Source organism: Bombina bombina, chromosome 5 (assembly GCF_027579735.1).
Source record: "Bombina bombina isolate aBomBom1 chromosome 5, aBomBom1.pri, whole genome shotgun sequence".
Lineage (NCBI taxonomy): Eukaryota > Metazoa > Chordata > Amphibia > Anura > Bombinatoridae > Bombina > Bombina bombina.
The window spans coordinates 274122444-274144659 of NC_069503.1; the positions used below are offsets into that span (position 1 = coordinate 274122444).

Sequence of the window (22216 nt, forward strand, 5' to 3'; positions counted from 1 at the left end):
CTGGTGACAGGCTTTCGTGCCTGTATTAAAGGTATCAATTACTGACTCGGAGAAGCCACGCTTTGATAGGATCAAGCGTTCAATCTCCATGCAGTCAGTCTCAGAGAAAGTAGATTCGGATGATTGAAAGGACCTTGTATTAGAAGGTCTTGTCTCAGAGGCAGAGTCCATGGTGGAAAGGATGACATGTCCACTAAGTCTGCATACCAAGTCCTGCGTGGCCACGCAGGCGCTATCAATATCACCGATGCTCTTTCCTGTTTGATTTTGGCAATCAGACGAGAGAGCAAAGGAAACGGTGGAAACACATAAGCCAGGTTGAAGAACCAAGGCGCTGCTAGAGCATCTATCAGTGCCGCTTCTGGGTCCCTGGACCTGGATTCGTAACAAGGAAGCTTGGCGTTCTGGCGAGACGCCATGAGATCCAATTCTGGTTTGCCCCAACGGAGAACCAATTGAGCAAACACCTCCGGATGAAGTTCCCATTCCCCCGGATGAAAAGTCTGACGACTTAGAAAACCCGCCTCCCAGTTCTCTACACCTGGGATATGGATCGCTGACAGGTGGCAAGAGTGAGTCTCTGCCCAGCGAATTATCTTGGAGACTTCTGACATCGCTAGGGAACTCCTGGTTCCCCCTTGATGGTTGATGTAAGCCACAGTCGTGATGTTGTCCGACTGATATCTGATGAACCTCAGTGTTGCTAGCTGAGGCCAAGCCAGAAGAGCATTGAATATTGCTCTTAACTCCAGAATATTTATTGGGAGGAGTTTCTCCTCCGGAGTCCATGAACCCTGAGCCTTCAGGGAGTTCCAGACTGCACCCCAACCTAGAAGGCTGGCATCTGTTGTTACAATGGTCCAATCTGGTCTGCGAAAGGTCACACCCTTGGAAAGATGGGCCCGATATAACCACCAGAGAAGAGAATCTCTGGTTTCCTGACCCAGATTTAGTAGAGGGGACAAATCTGTGTAATCCCCATTCCACTGACTGAGCATGCATAATTGCAGCGGTCTGAGATGCAGGCGCGCAAATGGCACTATGTCCATCGCCGCTACCATTAAGCCGATTACTTCCATGCACTGAGCCACCGTGGGGCGCGGAATGGAGTGAAGAACACGGCAAGCATTTAGAAGTTTTGATAACCTGGACTCCGTCAGGTAAATTTTCATTTCTACAGAGTCCCTAGGAAGGAAACCCTTGTGAGAGGAGATAGAGAACTCTTTTCTTCGTTCACTTTCTACCCATGCGACCTCAGGAATGCCAGAACTATCTCTGTATGAGATTTGGCAATTTGAAAGCTTGACGCCTGTATCAGGATGCCATCCAGGTAAGGAGCCACCGCTATGCCTCGCGGTCTTAGGACCGCCAGAAGTGAGCCTAGAACCTTTGTAAAAATTCTTGGGGCTGTAGCCAACCCGAATGGAAGAGCTACAAATTGGTAATGCCTGTCTAGAAAGGCAAACCTCAGGAACTGATGATGATTCTTGTGAATCGGAATGTGAAGGTAGGCATCCTTTACGTCCACTGTGGTCATGTACTGACCCTCTTGGATCATGGGTAAAATGGTTCGAATAGTTTCCATCTTGAATGACGGAACTCTGAGGAATTTGTTTAGGATCTTTAAATCCAAAATTGGTCTGAAGGTTCCCTCTTTTTTGGGAACCACAAACAGATTTTAATAAAACCCCTGTCCTTGTTCCATCCGCAGAACTGGATGGATCACTCCCATTACAAGGAGATCTTCCTTATATCCCTGAGATATTATCTCCAACGCCCAGGGATCCTGAACATCTCTTGCCCACGCCTGGGCGAAGAGAGAGAGTCTGCCCTTTACTAGATCCGTTGTCGGATAGGGGGCCGCTCCTTCATGCTGTCTTAGAGGCAGCAGCAGGCTTTCTGGCCTGCTTGCCCTTGTTCCAAGACTGGTTAGGTTTCCAGGCCTGCTTGGATTGAGCAAAAGTTCCCTCTTGTTTTGAAGCAGAGGAAGTTGATGCTGCACCTGCCTTGAAATTTAATTTCGAAAGGCATGAAAATTAGACTGTTTGGCCTTGTCCTGAGGAAGGGTATGACCCTTACCTCCAGTAATGTCAGCAATAATTTCTTTCAAACCAGGCCCGTATAAGGTCTGCCCCTTGAAAGGAATGTTGAGTAATTTAGACTTTGAAGTCACATCAGCTGACCAGGATTTGAGCCATAGCGCCCTACGCGCCTGGATGGCGAATCCGGAATTCTTAGCCGTTAGTTTAGTCAAATGAACAATGGCATCAGAAACAAATGAGTTAGCTAGCTTAAGAGTTTTAAGCGTGTCAACAATTCAATGGAGCTGTATGGATGGCCTCTTCCAGGGCCTCATACCAGAATGCTGCCGTAGCAGTGACAGGCGCAATGCATTCAAGGGGCTGTAAAATAAAACCTTGTTGAATAAACATTCTCTTAAGGTAACCCTCTAATTTTTTATCCATTGGATCTGAAAAAGCACAACTGTCCTCAACCAAGATAGTGGTACGCTTTGCTAAAGTAGAAACTGCTCCCTCCACCTTAGGGACAGTCTGCCATAATTCCCGTGTAGTGGCATCTATTGTAAACATTTTTCTAAATATAGGAGGTGGGGAAAAGGGCACACCGGGCCTATCCCACTCCTTACTAATAATTTCTGTAAGCCTTTTAGGTATCGGAAAAACATCAGTACTCACCGGCACTGCATAGTATTTATCCAGCCTACACAATTTCTCTGGCACTGCAATTGTGTCACAGTCATTCAGAGCAGCTAATACCTCCCCAAGCAATACACGGAGGTTCTCAAGCTTAAATTTAAAATTAGAAATCTCTGAATCAGGTCTCCCCGATTCAGAGACGTCACCCACAGACTGAAGCTCTCCATCCTCAGGTTCTGCATATTGTGACGCAGTATCAGACATGGCTCTTACAGCATCTACGCGCTCTGTATCTCGTCTAACCCCAGAGCTATTGCGCTTGCCTCTCAATTCAGGCAATCTGGATAATACCTCTGACAGGGTATTATTCATGATTGCAGCCATGTCCTGCAAAGTAATCGCTATGGGCGTCCCTGAAGTACTTGGCGCCATATTAGCGTGCGTCCCTTGAGCGGGAGGCGAAGGGTCCGACACGTGGGGAGAGTTAGTAGACATAACTTCCCCCTCAACAGACCCCTCTGGTGAAAATTATTTTATAGATAAAGACTGATCTTTACTGTTTAAGGTGAAATCAATACATTTAGTACACATTCTCCTATGGGGCTCCACCATGGCTTTTAAACATAATGAACAAGTTTCCTCTGTTTCAGACATGTTTGTACAGACTAGCAATGAGACTAGCAAGCTTGGAAAACACTTTAAAGCAAGTTAACAATAAATATAAAAAACGTTACTGTGCCTTTAAGAGAAACAAATTTTGACAAAATTTGAAATAACAGTGAAATAACAGTGAAAAAAGGCAGTTAAACTAACAAAATTTTTACAGTGTATGTAACAAGTCAGCAGAGCATTGCACCCACTTGCAAATGGATGATTAACCCCTTAATAACAAAAACAGAATAATAAATGACAAAAACGTTTTTTTTTTGTTTTTTTTAAACACAGTCACAACTACCACAGTTTTGTTACCCTCCTCAAACACGACTTTGAAGCCTTTTGAGCCCTTCAGAGATGTCCTGTATCATGCAGAGGGAAGCTGAATGTCTCTGTCAGTATTTTTAGCTGCACAGAAAAGCACTAAAAAAGGCCCCTCCCACTCATATTACAACAGTGGAAAGCCTGAGGAAACTGTTTCTAGGCAAAAATCAAGCCAGCCATGTGGAGAAAAACTAGGCCCCAATAAGTTTTGTCACCAAACATATATAAAAACGATTAACATGCCAGCAAACGTTTTATATTACACTTTTATAAGAGTATGTATCTCTGTTAATAAGCCTGATACCAGTCGCTATCACTGCATTTAAGGCTTAACTTACATTAATCCGGTATCAGCAGCATTTTTCTAGCAAATTCCATCCCTAGAAATATGCACATAACTTATTGCAGGAAAACCTGCACGCCATTCCCTCTCTGAAGTTACCTCACTCCTCAGAATATGTGAGAACAGCAATTGATCTTAGTTACTTCTGCTAAGATCATAGAAATCACAGGCAAATTCTTCTTCTAATACTGCCTTTGATGAAACAGTACACTCCGGTACCATTTAAAAATAACAAACTTTTGATTGAAGTTAAAAAAACTAACTGTAATACACCACTCTCCTCTTACTACGTCCATCTTTGTTGAGAGTTGCAAGAGAATGACTGGGTATGGCAGTGAGGGGAGGAGCTATATAGCAGCTCTGCTGTGGGTGATCCTCTTGCAACTTCCTGTTGGGAAGGAGAATATCCCACAAGTAATGGATGATCCGTGGACTGGATACACTTAACAAGAGAAAAAGCAGAACACAACTAACAAAGTAATTGTAATAAGAGCATACTATATACAATTGTATATCTTATCTGTGTGTCAGTTTAAAGCTATGCCCTAAAGATCACAGTCAGCATTTAAATTATAAATTTTACACATGCATACTTAAATCTTTATTAAAAAAACGTAAAAAGAACAATGAAAAAAACAGAATTTATGTTTACCTGATAAATTACTTTCTCCAACGGTGTGTCCGGTCCACGGCGTCATCCTTACTTGTGGGATATTCTCTTCCCCAACAGGAAATGGCAAAGAGCCCAGCAAAGCTGGTCACATGATCCCTCCTAGGCTCCGCCTACCCCAGTCATTCGACCGACGTAAAGGAGGAATATTTGCATAGGAGAAACCATATGATACCGTGGTGACTGTAGTTAAAGAAAATAAATTATCAGACCTGATTAAAAACCAGGGCGGGCCGTGGACCGGACACACCGTTGGAGAAAGTAATTTATCAGGTAAACATAAATTCTGTTTTCTCCAACATAGGTGTGTCCGGTCCACGGCGTCATCCTTACTTGTGGGAACCAATACCAAAGCTTTAGGACACGGATGAAGGGAGGGAGCAAATCAGGTCACCTAAATGGAAGGCACCACGGCTTGCAAAACCTTTCTCCCAAAAATAGCCTCAGAAGAAGCAAAAGTATCAAACTTGTAAAATTTGGTAAAAGTGTGCAGTGAAGACCAAGTCGCTGCCCTACATATCTGATCAACAGAAGCCTCGTTCTTGAAGGCCCATGTGGAAGCCACAGCCCTAGTGGAATGAGCTGTGATTCTTTCAGGAGGCTGCCGTCCGGCAGTCTCATAAGCCAATCTGATGATGCTTTTAATCCAAAAAGAGAGAGAGGTAGAAGTTGCTTTTTGACCTCTCCTTTTACCAGAATAAACAACAAACGGAAGAAAAACCAGGTTTAGTACGTAAAACCACCTTATCTGCATGGAACACCAGATAAGGAGGAGAACACTGCAGAGCAGATAATTCTGAAACTCTTCTAGCAGAAGAAATTGCAACCAAAAACAAAACTTTCCAAGATAATAACTTAATATCAACGGAATGTAAGGGTTCAAACGGAACCCCCTGAAGAACTGAAAGAACTAAGTTGAGACTCCAAGGAGGAGTCAAAGGTTTGTAAACAGGCTTGATTCTAACCAGAGCCTGAACAAAGGCTTGAACATCTGGCACAGCTGCCAGCTTTTTGTGAAGTAACACAGACAAGGCAGAAATCTGTCCCTTCAAGGAACTTGCAGATAATCCTTTCTCCAATCCTTCTTGAAGAAAGGATAGAATCTTAGGAATTTTTACCTTGTCCCAAGGGAATCCTTTAGATTCACACCAACAGATATATTTTTTCCATATTTTGTGGTAAATTTTTCTAGTTACAGGCTTTCTGGCCTGAACAAGAGTATCAATAACAGAATCTGAGAACCCTCGTTTTGATAAGATCAAGCGTTCAATCTCCAAGCAGTCAGTTGGAGTGAGACCAGATTCGGATGTTCGAACGGACCTTGAACAAGAAGGTCTCGTCTCAAAGGTAGCTTCCATGGTGGAGCCGATGACATATTCACCAGATCTGCATACCAAGTCCTGCGTGGCCACGCAGGAGCTATCAAGATCACCGATGCCCTCTCCTGATTGATCCTGGCTACCAGCCTGGGAATGAGAGGAAACGGCGGGAATACATAAGCTAGTTTGAAGGTCCAAGGTGCTACTAGTGCATCTACTAGAGTCGCCTTGGGATCCCTGGATCTGGACCCGTAGCAAGGAACCTTGAAGTTCTGACGAGAGGCCATCAGATCCATGTCTGGAATGCCCCACAGTTGAGTAATTTGGGCAAAGATTTCCGGATGGAGTTCCCACTCCCCCGGATGTAATGTCTGACGACTCAGAAAATCCGCTTCCCAATTTTCCACTCCTGGGATGTGGATTGCAGACAAGTGGCAGGAGTGAGTCTCCGCCCATTGAATGATTTTGGTCACTTCTTCCATCGCCAGGGAACTCCTTGTTCCCCCCTGATGGTTGATGTACGCAACAGTCGTCATGTTGTCTGATTGAAACCGTATGAACTTGGCCTTTGCAAGCTGAGGCCAAGCCTTGAGAGCATTGAGAATCGCTCTCAGTTCCAGAATATTTATCGGTAGGAGAGATTCTTCCCGAGACCAAAGACCCTGAGCTTTCAGGGGTCCCCAGACCGCGCCCCAGCCCATCAGACTGGCGTCGGTCGTGACAATGACCCACTCTGGTCTGCGGAAGTTCATCCCTTGTGACAGGTTGTCCAGGGACAGCCACCAACGGAGTGAATCTCTGGTCCTCTGATTTACTTGTATCGTCGGAGACAAGTCTGTATAGTCCCCATTCCACTGACTGAGCATGCACAGTTGTAATGGTCTTAGATGAATGCGCGCAAAAGGAACTATGTCCATTGTCGCTACCATCAAACCTATTACTTCCATGCACTGCGCTATGGAAGGAAGAGGAACGGAATGAAGTATTTGACAAGAGTTTAGAAGTTTTGTTTTTCTGGCCTCTGTCAGAAAAATCCTCATTTCTAAGGAGTCTATTATTGTTCCCAAGAAGGGAACCCTTGTTGACGGAGATAGAGAACTCTTTTCTACGTTCACTTTCCATCGGTGAGATCTGAGAAAGGCCAGGACTATGTCCGTGTGAGCCTTTGCTTGAGGAAGGGACGACGCTTGAATCAGAATGTCGTCCAAGTAAGGTACTACTGCAATGCCCCTTGGTCTTAGCACCGCTAGAAGGGACCCTAGTAACTTTGTGAAAATCCTTGGAGCAGTGGCTAATCCGAAAGGAAGTGCCACGAACTGGTAATGCTTGTCCAGGAATGCGAACCTTAGGAACCGATGATGTTCCTTGTGGATAGGAATATGTAGATACGCATCCTTTAAATCCACCGTGGTCATGAATTGACCTTCCTGGATGGAAGGAAGAATTGTTCGAATGGTTTCCATTTTGAACGATGGAACCTTGAGAAACTTGTTTAGGATCTTGAGATCTAAGATTGGTCTGAACGTTCCCTCTTTTTTGGGAACTACGAACAGATTGGAGTAGAACCCCATCCCTTGTTCTCCTAATGGAACAGGATGAATCACTCCCATTTTTAACAGGTCTTCTACACAATGTAAGAATGCCTGTTTTTTTATGTGGTCTGAAGACAATTGAGACCTGTGGAACCTCCCCCTTGGGGGAAGCCCCTTGAATTCCAGAAGATAACCTTGGGAGACTATTTCTAGTGCCCAAGGATCCAGAACATCTCTTGCCCAAGCCTGAGCGAAGAGAGAGAGTCTGCCCCCCACCAGATCCGGTCCCGGATCGGGGGCCAACATTTCATGCTGTCTTGGTAGCAGTGGCAGGTTTCTTGGCCTGCTTTCCCTTGTTCCAGCCTTGCATTGGTCTCCAGGCTGGCTTGGCTTGAGAAGTATTACCCTCTTGCTTAGAGGACGTAGCACTTGGGGCTGGTCCGTTTCTACGAAAGGGACGAAAATTAGGTTTATTTTTGGCCTTGAAAGACCTATCCTGAGGAAGGGCGTGGCCCTTACCCCCAGTGATATCAGAGATAATCTCTTTCAAGTCAGGGCCAAACAGCGTTTTCCCCTTGAAAGGAATGTTAAGCAATTTGTTCTTGGAAGACGCATCCGCTGACCAAGATTTCAACCAAAGCGCTCTGCGCGCCACAATAGCAAACCCAGAATTTTTCGCCGCTAACCTAGCCAATTGCAAAGTGGCGTCGAGGGTGAAAGAATTAGCCAATTTGAGAGCACGGATTCTGTCCATAATCTCCTCATAAGGGGGAGAATCACTAGTGATCGCCTTTTCTAGCTCATCGAACCAGAAACACGCGGCTGTAGTGACAGGGACAATGCATGAAATTGGTTGTAGAAGGTAACCTTGCTGAACAAACATCTTTTTAAGCAAACCTTCTAATTTTTTATCCATAGGATCTTTGAAAGCACAACTATCTTCTATGGGTATAGTGGTGCGTTTGTTTAAAGTAGAAACCGCCCCCTCGACCTTGGGGACTGTCTGCCATAAGTCCTTTCTGGGGTCGACCATGGGAAACAATTTTTTAAATATGGGGGGAGGGACGAAAGGTATACCGGGCCTTTCCCATTCTTTATTTACAATGTCCGCCACCCGCTTGGGTATAGGAAAAGCTTCTGGGGGCCCCGGGACCTCTAGGAACTTGTCCATTTTACATAGTTTCTCTGGGATGATCAAATTCTCACAATCATCCAGAGTGGATAACACCTCCTTAAGCAGAGCGCGGAGATGTTCCAACTTAAATTTAAATGTAATCACATCAAGTTCAGCTTGTTGAGAAATTTTCCCTGAATCTGAAATTTCTCCCTCAGACAAAACCTCCCTGGCCCCCTCAAACTGGTGTAGGGGCCCTTCAGAAACAATATCATCAGCGTCCTCATGCTCTTCAGTATTATCTAAAACAGAGCAGTCCCGCTTACGCTGATAAGTGGGCATTTTGGCTAAAATGTTTTTGATAGAATTATCCATTACAGCCGTTAATTGTTGCATAGTAAGGAGTATTGGCGCGCTAGATGTACTAGGGGCCTCCTGAGTGGGCAAGACTGGTGTAGACGAAGGAGGGGATGATGCAGTACCATGCTTACTCCCCTCACTTGAGGAATCATCTTGGGCATCATTTTCTCTAAATTTTGTGTCACATAAATCACATCTATTTAAATGAGAAGGAACCTTGGCTTCCCCACATTCAGAACACAGTCTATCTGGCAGTTCAGACATGTTAAACAGGCATAAACTTGATAACAAAGTACAAAAAACGTTTTAAAATAAAACCGTTACTGTCACTTTAAATTTTAAACTGAACACACTTTATTACTGCAATTGCGAAAAAGTATGAAGGAATTGTTCAAAATTCACCAAAATTTCACCACAGTGTCTTAAAGCCTTAAAAGTATTGCACACCAAATTTGGAAGCTTTAACCCTTAAAATAACGGAACCGGAGCCGTTTTTATCTTTAACCCCTTTACAGTCCCTGGTATCTGCTTTGCTGAGACCCAACCAAGCCCAAAGGGGAATACGATACCAAATGACGCCTTCAGAAAGTCTTTTCTATGTATCAGAGCTCCTCACACATGCGACTGCATGTCATGCTTCTCAAAAACAAGTGCGCAATACAGGCGCGAAAATGAGACTCTGCCTATGATTAGGGAAAGCCCCTAGAGAATAAGGTGTCCAAAACAGTGCCTGCCGATATTATTTTACAAAATACCCAGATTAAAATGATTCCTCAAGGCTAAATATGTTTATATATGAATCGATTTAGCCCAGAAAATGTCTACAGTCTTAAAAAGCCCTTGTGAAGCCCTTATTTACTGTCTGTAATAAAAATGGCTTACCGGATACCATAGGGAAAATGACAGCTTCCAGCATTACATCGTCTTGTTAGAATGTGTCATACCTCAAGCAGCAAAAGTCTGCTCACTGTTCCCCCAACTGAAGTTAATTCCTCTCAACAGTCCTGTGTGGAACAGCCATCGATTTTAGTAACGGTTGCTAAAATCATTTTCCTCTTACAAACAGAAATCTTCATCTCTTTTCTGTTTCAGAGTAAATAGTACATACCAGCACTATTTTAAAATAACAAACTCTTGATTGAATAATAAAAACTACAGTTAAACACTAAAAAACTCTAAGCCATCTCCGTGGAGATGTTGCCTGTACAACGGCAAAGAGAATGACTGGGGTAGGCGGAGCCTAGGAGGGATCATGTGACCAGCTTTGCTGGGCTCTTTGCCATTTCCTGTTGGGGAAGAGAATATCCCACAAGTAAGGATGACGCCGTGGACTGGACACACCTATGTTGGAGAAAACTGCCACACATATAATAGCTTAAGCTAATGTTAAAAACACTAAGCCAAGTTGTGGTTTAAATTCCCATATGATTTCTAAAACTCAGATTAGAAATTTAAATTGTAACAGCCAACAGTAACTTAATAGTTCTAAATAAATCCCTTACAATCAGAGGGCTATAATTAAATTATCCTTATCATTACTAGTATACTGCTCGGCTTGTAACTAAAAACATAATTTATGTAAGAACTTACCTGATAAATTCATTTCTTTCATATTAGCAAGAGTCCATGAGCTAGTGACGTATGGGATATACATTCCTACCAGGAGGGGCAAAGTTTCCCAAACCTTAAAATGCCTATAAATACACCCCTCACCACACCCACAATTCAGTTTAACGAATAGCCAAGAAGTGGGGTGATAAGAAAAAAGTGCGAAAGCATATAAAATAAGGAATTGGAATAATTGTGCTTTATATAAAAAAATCAAAACCACCACAAAAAAGGGCGGGCCTCATGGACTCTTGCTAATATGAAAGAAATGAATTTATCAGGTAAGTTCTTACATAAATTATGTTTTCTTTCATGTAATTAGCAAGAGTCCATGAGCTAGTGACGTATGGGATAATGATTACCCAAGATGTGGATCTTTCCACACAAGAGTCACTAGAGAGGGAGGGATAAAATAAAGACAGCCAATTCCTGCTGAAAATAATCCACACCCAGAATAAAATTTTAATGAAAAAACATAAGCAGAAGATTCAAACTGAAACCACTGCCTGAAGTACGTTTCTACCAAAAACTGCTTCAGAAGAAGAAAACACATCAAATGGTAGAATTTAGTAAAAGTATGCAAAGAGGACCAAGTTGCTGTTTTGCAAATCTGATCAACCGAAGCTTCATTCTTAAACGCCCAGGAAGTAGAAACTGACCTAGTAGAATCCAAGATGCCAAAGAAATGGCAGAAGCTTTCTGGTCTTTTCTAGAACCGGAAAAGATGACAAATAGACTAGAAGTCTTTCGGAAAGACTTAGTAGCTTCAACATAATATTACAAAGCTCTAACAGCATCCAAAGAATGCAATGATTTCTCCTTAGAATTCATAGGATTAGGACATAATGAAGGAACCACAATTTCTCTACTAATGTTGTTAGAATTCACAACCTTAGGTAAAAAATTCAAAAGAAGTTCGCAGCACCGCCTTATCCTGATGCAAAATCAGAAAAGGAGACTCACAAAAAAGAGTAGATAATTCAGAGACTCTTCTGGCAGAAGAGATGGCCAAAAGAAACAAAACTTTCCAAGAAAGTAATATAACGACTAAAGAATGCATGGGTTCAAAAGGAGGAGCTTGAAGAGCCCCCAGAACCAAATTCAAACTCCAAGGAGGAGAAATTGACTTAATGACAGGTTTTATACGAACCAAAGGTTGTACAAAACAATGAATATCAGGAAGATTAGCAATCCTTCTGTGAAAAAGAACAGAAAGAGCAGAGATTTGTCTTTCAAGAAACTTGCGGACAAACCTTTATCTAAACCATCCTGAAGAAATATAAGTCTTCCAGACTCTATAATATATCTCTCTAGATACAGATTTACGAGCCTGTCACATAGTATCAATCACAGAGTCAGAGAAACCTCTTTGACCAAGAATCAAGCGTTCAAACTCCACACCTTAAAATTAAGGTTTTGAGATCCTGATGGAAAAAAGAACCTTGAGACAGAAAGACTGGTCTTAACGGAAGAGTCCACAGCTGGCAAGAGGCCATCCGGACAAGATCCGCATACCAAAACCTGTGAGACCATGCTGGAGCTACCAGCAGGACAAACGAGCATTCCTTTAGAATATTGGAGAATACCCTTGGAAGAAGAACTAGAGGCGGAAAGATATAGACAGGATGACACTTGTAAGGAAGAGATAATGCATCCACTGCCTCCGCCCGAGGATCCCGGGATCCGGACAGATACCAGGGAAGTTTCTTGTTTAGATGAGAAGCCATCAGATCTATTTCTGGGAGTTCCCACATTTGAACAATCTGAGGAAATACCTCTGGGTGAAGACCATTCGCCCAGGTGCAACGTTTGGCGACTGAGATAATCCGCTTTCCAATTGTCCATACCTGGGATATGAACCGCAGAGATTAGACAGGAGCTGGATTCCGCCCAAACCAAAATTCGAGATACTTCTGTCATAGCCAGAGGACTGAGAGTCCCTCCTTGATGATTGATGTATGCCACAGTTGTGACATTGTCTATCTGAAAACAAATGAACAACTCTCTCTTCAGAAGAGGCCAAGACTGAAGAGCTCTGAAAATTGCACGGAGTTCCAAAATATTGATCGGAAATCTCACCTCCTGAGATTCCCAAACCCCTTGTGCCGTCAGATACCCCCACACAGCTCCCCAACCTGTAAGACTTGCATCTGTTGAGATTATAGTCCAGGTCGGAAGAACAAAGAAGCCCCCTGAACTAAACGATGGTGATCTGTCCACCATGTCAGAGAGTGTCGTATAATCGGTTTAAAGATATTAATTGAGATATCTTTGAGTAATCCCTGCACCATTGGTTCAGCATACAGAGCTGAAGAGGTCGCATGTGAAAACGAGCAAAGGAGATCGCATCTGATGCGGCAGTCCTAAGACCTAAAATTTCCATGCATAAGGCTACCAAAGGGAATGATTGTGACTGAAGGTTTTGACAAGCTGATATCAATGTTAAACTTCTCTTGTCTGACAAGGACAGAGTCATAGACACTGAATCTATCTAGAAACCTAAAAAGGTTAACCTTGTAGGAGGAATCAATGAACTGATTGGTAAATTGATCCTCCAACCATGAACTTGAAGAAACAACACAAGTCGATTCGTATGAGATTCTTCGAAAATGAGAAGACTGAGCAAGTACCCAGATATCGTCCAATAAGGAAATACCAAAACCCTGTTCTCTGATTACAGAAAGAAGGGCACCGAGAACCTTTGAAAAAATTCTTGGAACTGAGGCTAGGCCAAACGGTAGAGCCACAAAACTGGTAATGCTTGTCTAAAAAGAGAATCTCAGACACTAAAAGTGATCTGGATGAATCGGAATATGCAGATACACATCCTGTAAATCTATTGTAGACATATAATGCCCTTGCTAAATAAAAGGCAGGATAGTCCTACAGTAACCATCTTGAATGTTGGTATCCTTACATAACGATTCAATATTGATAGATCCGGAACTGGTCTGAAGGAATTGACCTTCTTTGGTACAATGAAGAGATAAAATAAAACCCCAGCCCCTGTTCCAGAACTGGAACTGGCATAATTACTCCAGCCAACTCTAGATCTGAAAACACATTTCAGAAATGCTGAGCCTTTGCTGTGTTAACTGGGACACGGGAAAGAAAAAAATCTCTTAGCAGGAGGCCTTAACTGAAGCCAATTCTGTACCTTTCTGAAACAATGTTCTGAAACCAGAAATTGAGAACTGAATTGATCAAAATTTCTTTGAAGAAAACGTAATCTGCCCCATACCAGCTGAGCTGGAATAAGGTCCGCACCTTCATGGGTACTTAGGAGCTGGCTATAGGTTTTCTATAAGGCTTGGATATATTCCAAACTGGAAATAGTTTCCAAACTGATACCGCTCCTGAGGATGAAGGATCAGGCTTTTGTTCCTTATTGTGAGGAAAGGAACGAAAATGATTATTAGACCTAAATTTACCTTAGATTTTTTATCCTTTGGTAAAAAAGTTCCCTTCCTTCCAGAAACAGTTGAGATAATAATTTATTACCCTGGAAAGAAAGGGAAAGCAAAGTTGACTTAGAAGACATATCAGCATTCCAAGTTTAATCCATAAAGCTTTTCTAGCTAAAATAGCTAGAGACATATACCTGACATCAACTCTAATGATATCAAAAGATGGTATCACCAATAAAATTATTAGCATGTTATAGAATAATAATAATGCTATAAAATTATGATCTGTTACTTGTTGCGCTAAAGCTTCTAACCAAAAAGTTGAAGCTGCAGCAACATCCGCTAAAAATATAGCAGGTCTAAGAAGATTACCTGAACATAAGTAAGCTTTTCTTAGAAAGGATTCAATTTTCCTATCTAAAGGATCCTTAAATGAAGTACTATCTGCCGTAGGAATAGTAACACATTTAGCAGGAGTAGAGACAGCCCCATAACCTTAGGGATTTTGTCCCAAAAAAACTCTAATCTGTCAGATGGCACAGGATATAATTGCTTAAACGTTTAGAAGGAGTAAAAGAATTACCCAAATTATTCCATTCCCTGGAAATTACTTCAGAAATAGCATCAGGGAGATTAAACACTTCTGGAATAACTACAGGAGATTTAAAAACCTTATTTAAACGTTTAGATTTAGTATCAAGAGGACCAGAATCCTCTATTTCTAATGCAATTAATACTTCTTTAAATAAAGAACGAATAAATTCCATCTTGAACAAATACAAAGATTTATCAGCATCAACCTCTGAGACAGAAACCTCTGAACCAGAAGAACCATTATCAGTATCAGAATGATGATGTTCATTTAAAAATTCATCTGAAAAAAGAGAAGTTTTAAAAGACGTTTATGTAAACTAGAAGGAGAAATAACAGACATAGCCTTCTTAATGGATTTAAAAAATAAAATCTCTTATGTTATCAGGAACACTCTGAAAATTAGATGTTGACGGAACAGCAACAGGTAATGTAACGGTACTAAAGGAAATTTTATCTGCATTAATAAGTTTGTCATGACATGCAATACAAACAACAGCTGGAGAAACAGATACCAAAAATTAAAGCAGATACACTTAGCTTGGTAGCTCCAGCACTAGACAGCGATTTTCCTGTAGTATCTTCTGACTCAGATGCAACGTGAGACATCTTGCAATATGTAAGAGAAAAAACAACATATAAAGCAAAATTGATCAAATTCCTTAAATGACAGTTTCAGGAATGGGAAAAAATGCCAAAGAACAAGCTTCTAGCAACCAGAAGCAATGAAAAAATAAGACTTAAATAATGTGGAGACAAAAACGACGCCCTTATTTTTTAGCGCCAAATAAGACGCCCACATTATTTGGCGCCTAAATGCTTTTGGCGCCAAAAATGACGCCACATCCGGAACGCCGACATTTTTGGCGCAAAATAACGTCAAAAAATGACGCAACTTCCGGCGACACGTATGACGCCGGAAACGGAAAAGAATTTTTGCGCCAAAAAAGTCAGCGCCAAGAATGACGCAATAAAATGAAGCATTTTCAGCCCCCGCGAGCCTAACAGCCCACAGGGAAAAAAGAGTCAAATTTTTGAAGGTAAGAAAAAATGATTAATTCAAATGCATTATCCCAAATATGAAACTGACTGTCTGAAAAATAAGGAAAGTTGAACATTCTGAGTCAAGGCAAATAAATGTTTGAATACATATATTTAGAACTTTATAAACAAAGTGCCCAACCATAGCTTAGAGTGTCACAAAAATAAGACTTACTTACCCCAGGACACTCATCTACATGTTTGTAGAAAGCTAAACCAGTACTGAAACGAGAATCAGTAGAGGTAATGGTATATAAATAAGAGTATATCGTCGATCTGAAAAGGGAGGTAAGAGATGAATCTCTACGACCGATAACAGAGAACCTATGAAATAGACCCCGTAGAAGGAGATCACTGCATTCAAATAGGCAATACTCTCCTCACATCCCTCTGACATTCACTGCACGCTGAGAGGAAAACCGGGCCCCAACTTGCTGCGGAACGCATATCAACGTAGAATCTAGCACAAACTTACTTCACCACCTCCATAGGAGGCAAAGTTTGTAAAACTGAATTGTGGGTGTGGTGAGGGGTGTATTTATAGGCATTTTAAGGTTTGGGAAACTTTGCCCCTCCTGGTAGGAATGTATATCCCATACGTCACTAGCTCATGGACTCTTGCTAATTACATGAAAGAAATGAGTTTACCACTGAATTATTATTAACAACGAGGCTTAGCTGATTAAAATAATGGAGAGACAAAGCTTCTCCAATAGGACCCCTGACGCACGTTTCACAAAAAACGCTTCCTCAGAGGGGGTCGGAATATAACAGTGTTCTGCACTTCTACTTCTAACAGGAACTGAAAAGCTCACAATTTCAGAATGGAATTACAGGAAAAGGGGACAAAATAAATTATGTTACCATCTCAAAGTGTTTAATCTCCCTTTAATGTTGTCATTTAATATTCTAAAAGGGAGGGATAGGTTATCTCATCTCTACCTGGTTCTCCGTGAAGCCAGAACATCTCAGACTAAGCCCACTAATGAGTGAAAAATGTGTACTACTATTGGAATGTTATGTTCTGGGTTCTGTACAAAGAGTATTATGTGGTCTGTGTAATAGGAAAGTGGACCTCCTGATCTATTTAATGCCTTCAAAGTATGCCTTCAACTATCGCAATATATATTAATATAGGTCATAGAGGAAACCCCTGTCTTCCCAAAGAATAAAACTATAATCTCCCCATTAACCAGTATGAAAGGTATAGGATTTGCTAAAAGTTTGTAGGGGTCTCCAAAACCAAACCTGCATAAGGTGGTGAAGAGATGGTCCCATAGGATCCTATTAAAAGCATTCTGTCTTGAGGGCTAACAAACAAGCCTCAAACATCCCTTACACTCAAATTTTGTTTAGGTGCAAAAATGAAATAAAGCAGCATATACTTTGATATTTATTTTGTTATGCACTTTGATGAAGCCTGTTTAATCAGGGTATCTACCTGGCTTTGTCATAATGCATATATGAGCTTCTGCCATTGTACTATGGGTAGGTGATCTGGTCCCAGAATCTTTTGTGTTGGAAATGTTTTGATAATTCCTGTCACTTTTTCCAATGCTATATTTCTTAACAAATAGTTTCACTCTGGATAGAGGAACATTGCATAGTTATTCTTAAGACCAGAAGTCCCCGTCCCCACTTCGATATTCTTAACTTCATTTGGTTCTTTAAAGTAAAGTAGCAAATCTTCAATCTTAGACTATCAGACAGGGACCAGTCAACACAGTAGATTTGCATAATCAACAAATGCAAGATAAGACAATGCAATAGAACTTAGTCTGAACTTCAAATGAATAGTAAAAAAAAATTCTGACAATTTTAAAAGGTTATGTCTATTTCCACTCCCACTGTACCATGTGACAGTCATCAGCCATTCACAAATGCATACATGTACCATGTGACAGCCATAAGCCAATCACAAATGCATACACACTTATTCTTGCACATGCTCAGTAGGAGCTGGTGACTCAAAAAGTTTAAATATAAAAAGAATGTGCACATTTTGTTAATGGAAGTAAATTGGAAAGTTGTTTAAAATGACATTCTCTATCTGAAAAATGAAAGTTTAATTTTGATTGAGTGTCCCTTTGATAATCTATGTGTTAGAGGCTACAAATGTTTGAATTGCACATCAATTCAAAAATGAAAAAAAATAATCCAAGGTGCTTGCAAAGAGCAATATACTAATACAAAAGCACTGCTTTACTTTATCTCAATATCCCTTTACCAAAACCTTGTATTATTCTATTGTTCCTAGAATAGGATCTACAAAATCTAAATCCATTGAACTGGAGAATACTGCAGATTCTACAGTGAAACGTGGTAGATACGAGTATAATTTTTTTAGATGGGTTCCATGGTTGCCCCTAGAGATCAAGAGAAAACATCTGGAGGTGCACTACATCAGGTTTTTTTCTTTGATTTTTATTATTTTATTATTACAGGTATACCTCACTTTACAGCGCTTCGCTAATACAACGCTTTGTGGAGCTGAAGTTCTGTTTTCATCATGAGATTGCGAGAAAAGTGACTGGCACCATTTTGTTATGCTTAGTTCACTCTGTTTACAGCATTACAGTGCAATCTGTGTCTCAGTGCTATAGTCTGGCAAATTTTACTACAGTAATTGTCACTATTTTACAGGTACAGTATTTATTGAATACTAATTGAATACTGTGCAGTGCTAGCGTTAAACTAAACGTAGCACTATTGCACCCCTAATATATGTAAGTTCAAACATGTTTTCAAGTCTTTAAACACATTGGCAAGTGAAAAGAAAGCTAAAACCACCTTGTTTCACTTTAAGGCGGTTTTCACTTTACAGCGGGGCTCCGGTCCCTAACCCGCTGTATAAGCGGGGTATTCCTGTATTGGTTATTTGTAGAGTGCCAACAGATTCCACAGCGCTATAAACATAGGTGGTATACAAGGAAAAATGTATAGGGATCAAATGGGTAGAGGGCCCTGCCAAGAGTCGTAATCAGCTCTTTCCTCATTCAAGGTATCAGTTTACAAGTATCATGTAACTAGTTACCTGGCTGTAATTTTCTGGTGTTCCATAAGGTTTTGCATCATCAAGTGACACCACAAACAGACTGCTCTGGATCCTTTCCAAGTGTGATGCATTTTTGGGGTCAAGGTTAATCAGATGTTCACGAGTCTAAAAAATAAAAAAGTGCATCATTGAAGAAGATTAAGAACAGGTGAAACAAATAAATAAATATACATTTTACCAACCAGTGCCCAGGATGTTCTTTCCTCAGTAGTCAGAGCTGCTAGTCCAATCCCCCTTGGCTCATTGCTGCATCTATTTTGTATGTTCTGAAGTTGCCTTTGGGAATTAAAGCAAAATCAGTTATACTGAACATACAACATGTTTTAAAGGCTAAGTAAATAAAAGCTTTTTGCATGAATGTGCTTTAATTTAATGTAAACAACAAAGTACATCTAAAAAATAAACTATGTAAAATAACAGATTAAAAAATGCGGTAAAAAAAATAAAAAATAAGAGCAGACCCAATGGGCCTTTTGGTTCTAAGCTGCTGTCAAAAAGAACATTTCTATGTTACACAAATTCATCATTGCTATATTTATGCTGAAATGAGACATTGTGTGCAGTGAAAAGGAGAATGATTTAATGCTTTTTTTCCCCTTAATGAATTATTATGTTCAGATAATGAAGATAAACACTACAACAGGACATCCCATGCCAAAGTTCAAATAACGTATGTGTAATAAAAAATATCTTAACTTTTATCTGCTTGTGAACTGTAAATGACAGGGATATTTCACTGCAAACTAATATGGGTCTCTACAGGTCTATTGTAAGTTGCAGTGATGGCAATCTGGGAACATATGCACCAATCAAAATCCTTAAGTGCTCTGAGATACGTATAGTAACTTGTATTCCCTTGCTTTTTATTAAAGGGGCATATATAGAGGAAAGATATTGATCATTTTAGTGAACTAGCTAAAAGTAAATTTAATTCAGTATGTGAATTTTATTTAAAAGACAGATAATCCCTTTATTATCCATTCCCCAGTTTTGCATAGCCAACATAGTTATAATGTAACAGTATACCTCTGAAATTACATTGTATCTATGCCTCTTCAAACTGCACCCTTACTTCAGTTCTTTTGACAGACTTGCATTTTAGCCAATCAGTGCTAACGCCTAGGTAACTTCACGTGTGTGAGCTCAATGATATCTATATGACACACATGAACTAATGTCCTCTAGTGGTAAAAACTGTCAAAATGCATTCAGATTAGAGGGGGACTTCAAGGTCTAAGAAATTAGCATTTGAGCCTACCTAGGTTTAGCTTTCAACTAAGAATACCAAGATAACAATGCAAAATTGCTAATAAAAGTAAATTGGAAAGTTGTTTAAAATTACATGCCCTGTTAGAATCATGAAAGTTTATTTTGGATTTGACTGTCCCTTTAAATATATCATTCTTCATAGCATTCTAATATATCGTATGTGTATTTTTAAAATGTTAGCTATAAAGCTAAAATTAAATTTATTATTTCGAAATGATAATGCAGTGGTTGTCATTGTCACTGTGTAGACCAGAGAGCACATTCTTAAAGGGGCACTGAACCCAAATTTTTACTTTAGTGATTCAGATAGAGCATGCAATTTTAGGCAACTTTCCAATTTACTCCTATTATCAATTTTTATTTGTTCTCTTACTATCTGTATTTGAAAAAGAAGGCATCTGAGCTTTTTTTGGTTCAGACCTCTGGACAGCACTTTTTTATTGGTGGATGAATTTATCCACCAATCAGCAAGAACAACCCAGGTTGTTTACCAAAAATGGGCCGGCATCTAAACTTACATTCTTGCATTTCAAATAAAGATACAAAGAGAATGAAGAAAATTTGATAATAGGAGTAAATTAGAAAGTTGCTTAAAATGTCATGCTCAATCTGAATCACAAAAGAAAAAAATTGGGTTCAGTGTCCCTTTAAGTAACAAACGCATTGTGTAAAATTTAGCACAGCCCCACACCCTGCCTCTAGTTCCCAAGCAATGGCTTTACAACACATTTATTAAAACTGGGGAGCAGAACTTTAAACTGGCATACTGTGGTATAAAGGGCAGTTAAAGGGAGAAAAATGCTCTAATATTTTAAAGCATTTTATTACTGAGCCGCTGCTTGCAATGTGTTTAAAGAGACTGTGTAGCACCTTGTGATTACAAGACCTATCTGTTATGTTGCTATAGAACAATATATCAGCCAAGTCTTTTTAATGTTTTTAAAACAAATTAACATCCATTTTACTGCAATTAGTTATCAATAGTCAAACACCAACCATTTGCCTTATTTGGAGGAGTCAATCTGGGCTTTAGTCCTCATAAAGCAAGGCTAGCCCGGCTAATATGTTAGTAAAAGAGTACATTGTTTTGCAGTTGTCATTAGTTGGACCCAATTAGGGACAGATATATAGCAGGGTTATAGCCTTGAGAAGTCAGCAGGGTGCACAGTTTAAGTTCTGGGAATTAGAAACTGCTCTTTTTTCAGAGCTAAAATTACATGAAAAGGAGGCAATACAAATAATGAAAGTATATTGCAAAGATGTTTCATTACACATAACTGAATATTTTATTAACAAGTCTCAAGGTGTTTGATTATGTGTTTAAATCATCTGCATGGGTTAAAGAGACAGCAAAGTTAGCTCCAGAGCAGCAAGACACTACTGGAACCTAGCTGAATACGTTTGCTGAGACAAGGACAAGAGACAAATGTGTATAGCCACCACTTCCCAGCTTGCTCCCAGTAGTGCATTGCAGCTGCTAAGGATGTGTACATATTCTTTTCAACATAAGATACCAAGAGAATAAAGTAAAATTAATAATAGAAGTCAATTTAAAAGTCTTAAAACTGCATGCTCTTTAAAGGGGCATGAAACCCAAACTTTTTCTTTTGCGATTCAGAAAACGCATGCAATTTTAAAAAACTTTCCAATTTAATTGTATTATCTAGTTTGAGTCATTCTCTATGTATCCATTGTTGAAAAGTATACCTAGGTAGGCTCAGAAGCTGCTTATTGGTGGCTGCACATATATGCATTCAGCTAGCTCCCAGTAGTGTATTACTGCTCATTCAGCAAAGGATACTAAGAGCATGAAGCAAATTTGATAATAGAAGTAAATTGGGAAGAAGTTGTTTGTATGATCTATATGAATCATGAAAGAAAATTATGGGTTTTATGTCCCTTTAAGTTTAATGCTGACTTTCATGTCCCTTTATCACAAGCTATGCCCAGCCTTAAAGCTCTGACTCTCATCCAAAGTCTATCGATGCATAACCAACCTACACACCCTACCCATTGGTTGCGCAACATATTCGCATCTCATTAATGATACTATTGAGATTATCCCATATGCTTAAGGGTGCCTTGTAGTCATTTTTTGGCATTTCAAATGGATGTTGATCAATAAAACAAACAAACTAACTTTAGAGTAACAATATGTACAAACTAGAAATCCAACTTCACTCATGATTACTGTTTTTTGTTAGCCCTGTCAGTATATTTATAAGAATCTTAGCAGTACTCTCCAAATAATATGAGTATATGGCAGGGTTAT

At 40.2% G+C, this 22216-nt stretch overlaps 1 protein-coding gene across 2 annotated transcripts in view; it reads right to left on the bottom strand.

Annotated features, from left to right (window-relative positions):
- CROT (carnitine O-octanoyltransferase) overlaps nucleotides 1–22216 on the bottom strand; it is a 417214-nt gene that overhangs the window by 196688 nt on the left and 198310 nt on the right. For both annotated transcript variants that reach the window (XM_053713997.1, XM_053713998.1), the window contains exons 7-8: nucleotides 18858–18951; nucleotides 18655–18780 (exon numbers count right to left, since the gene is read on the bottom strand). In XM_053713997.1, the coding sequence (XP_053569972.1) occupies nucleotides 18655–18780; nucleotides 18858–18951 (220 nt within the window). The remainder of the gene's footprint in view (nucleotides 1–18654; nucleotides 18781–18857; nucleotides 18952–22216) is intronic.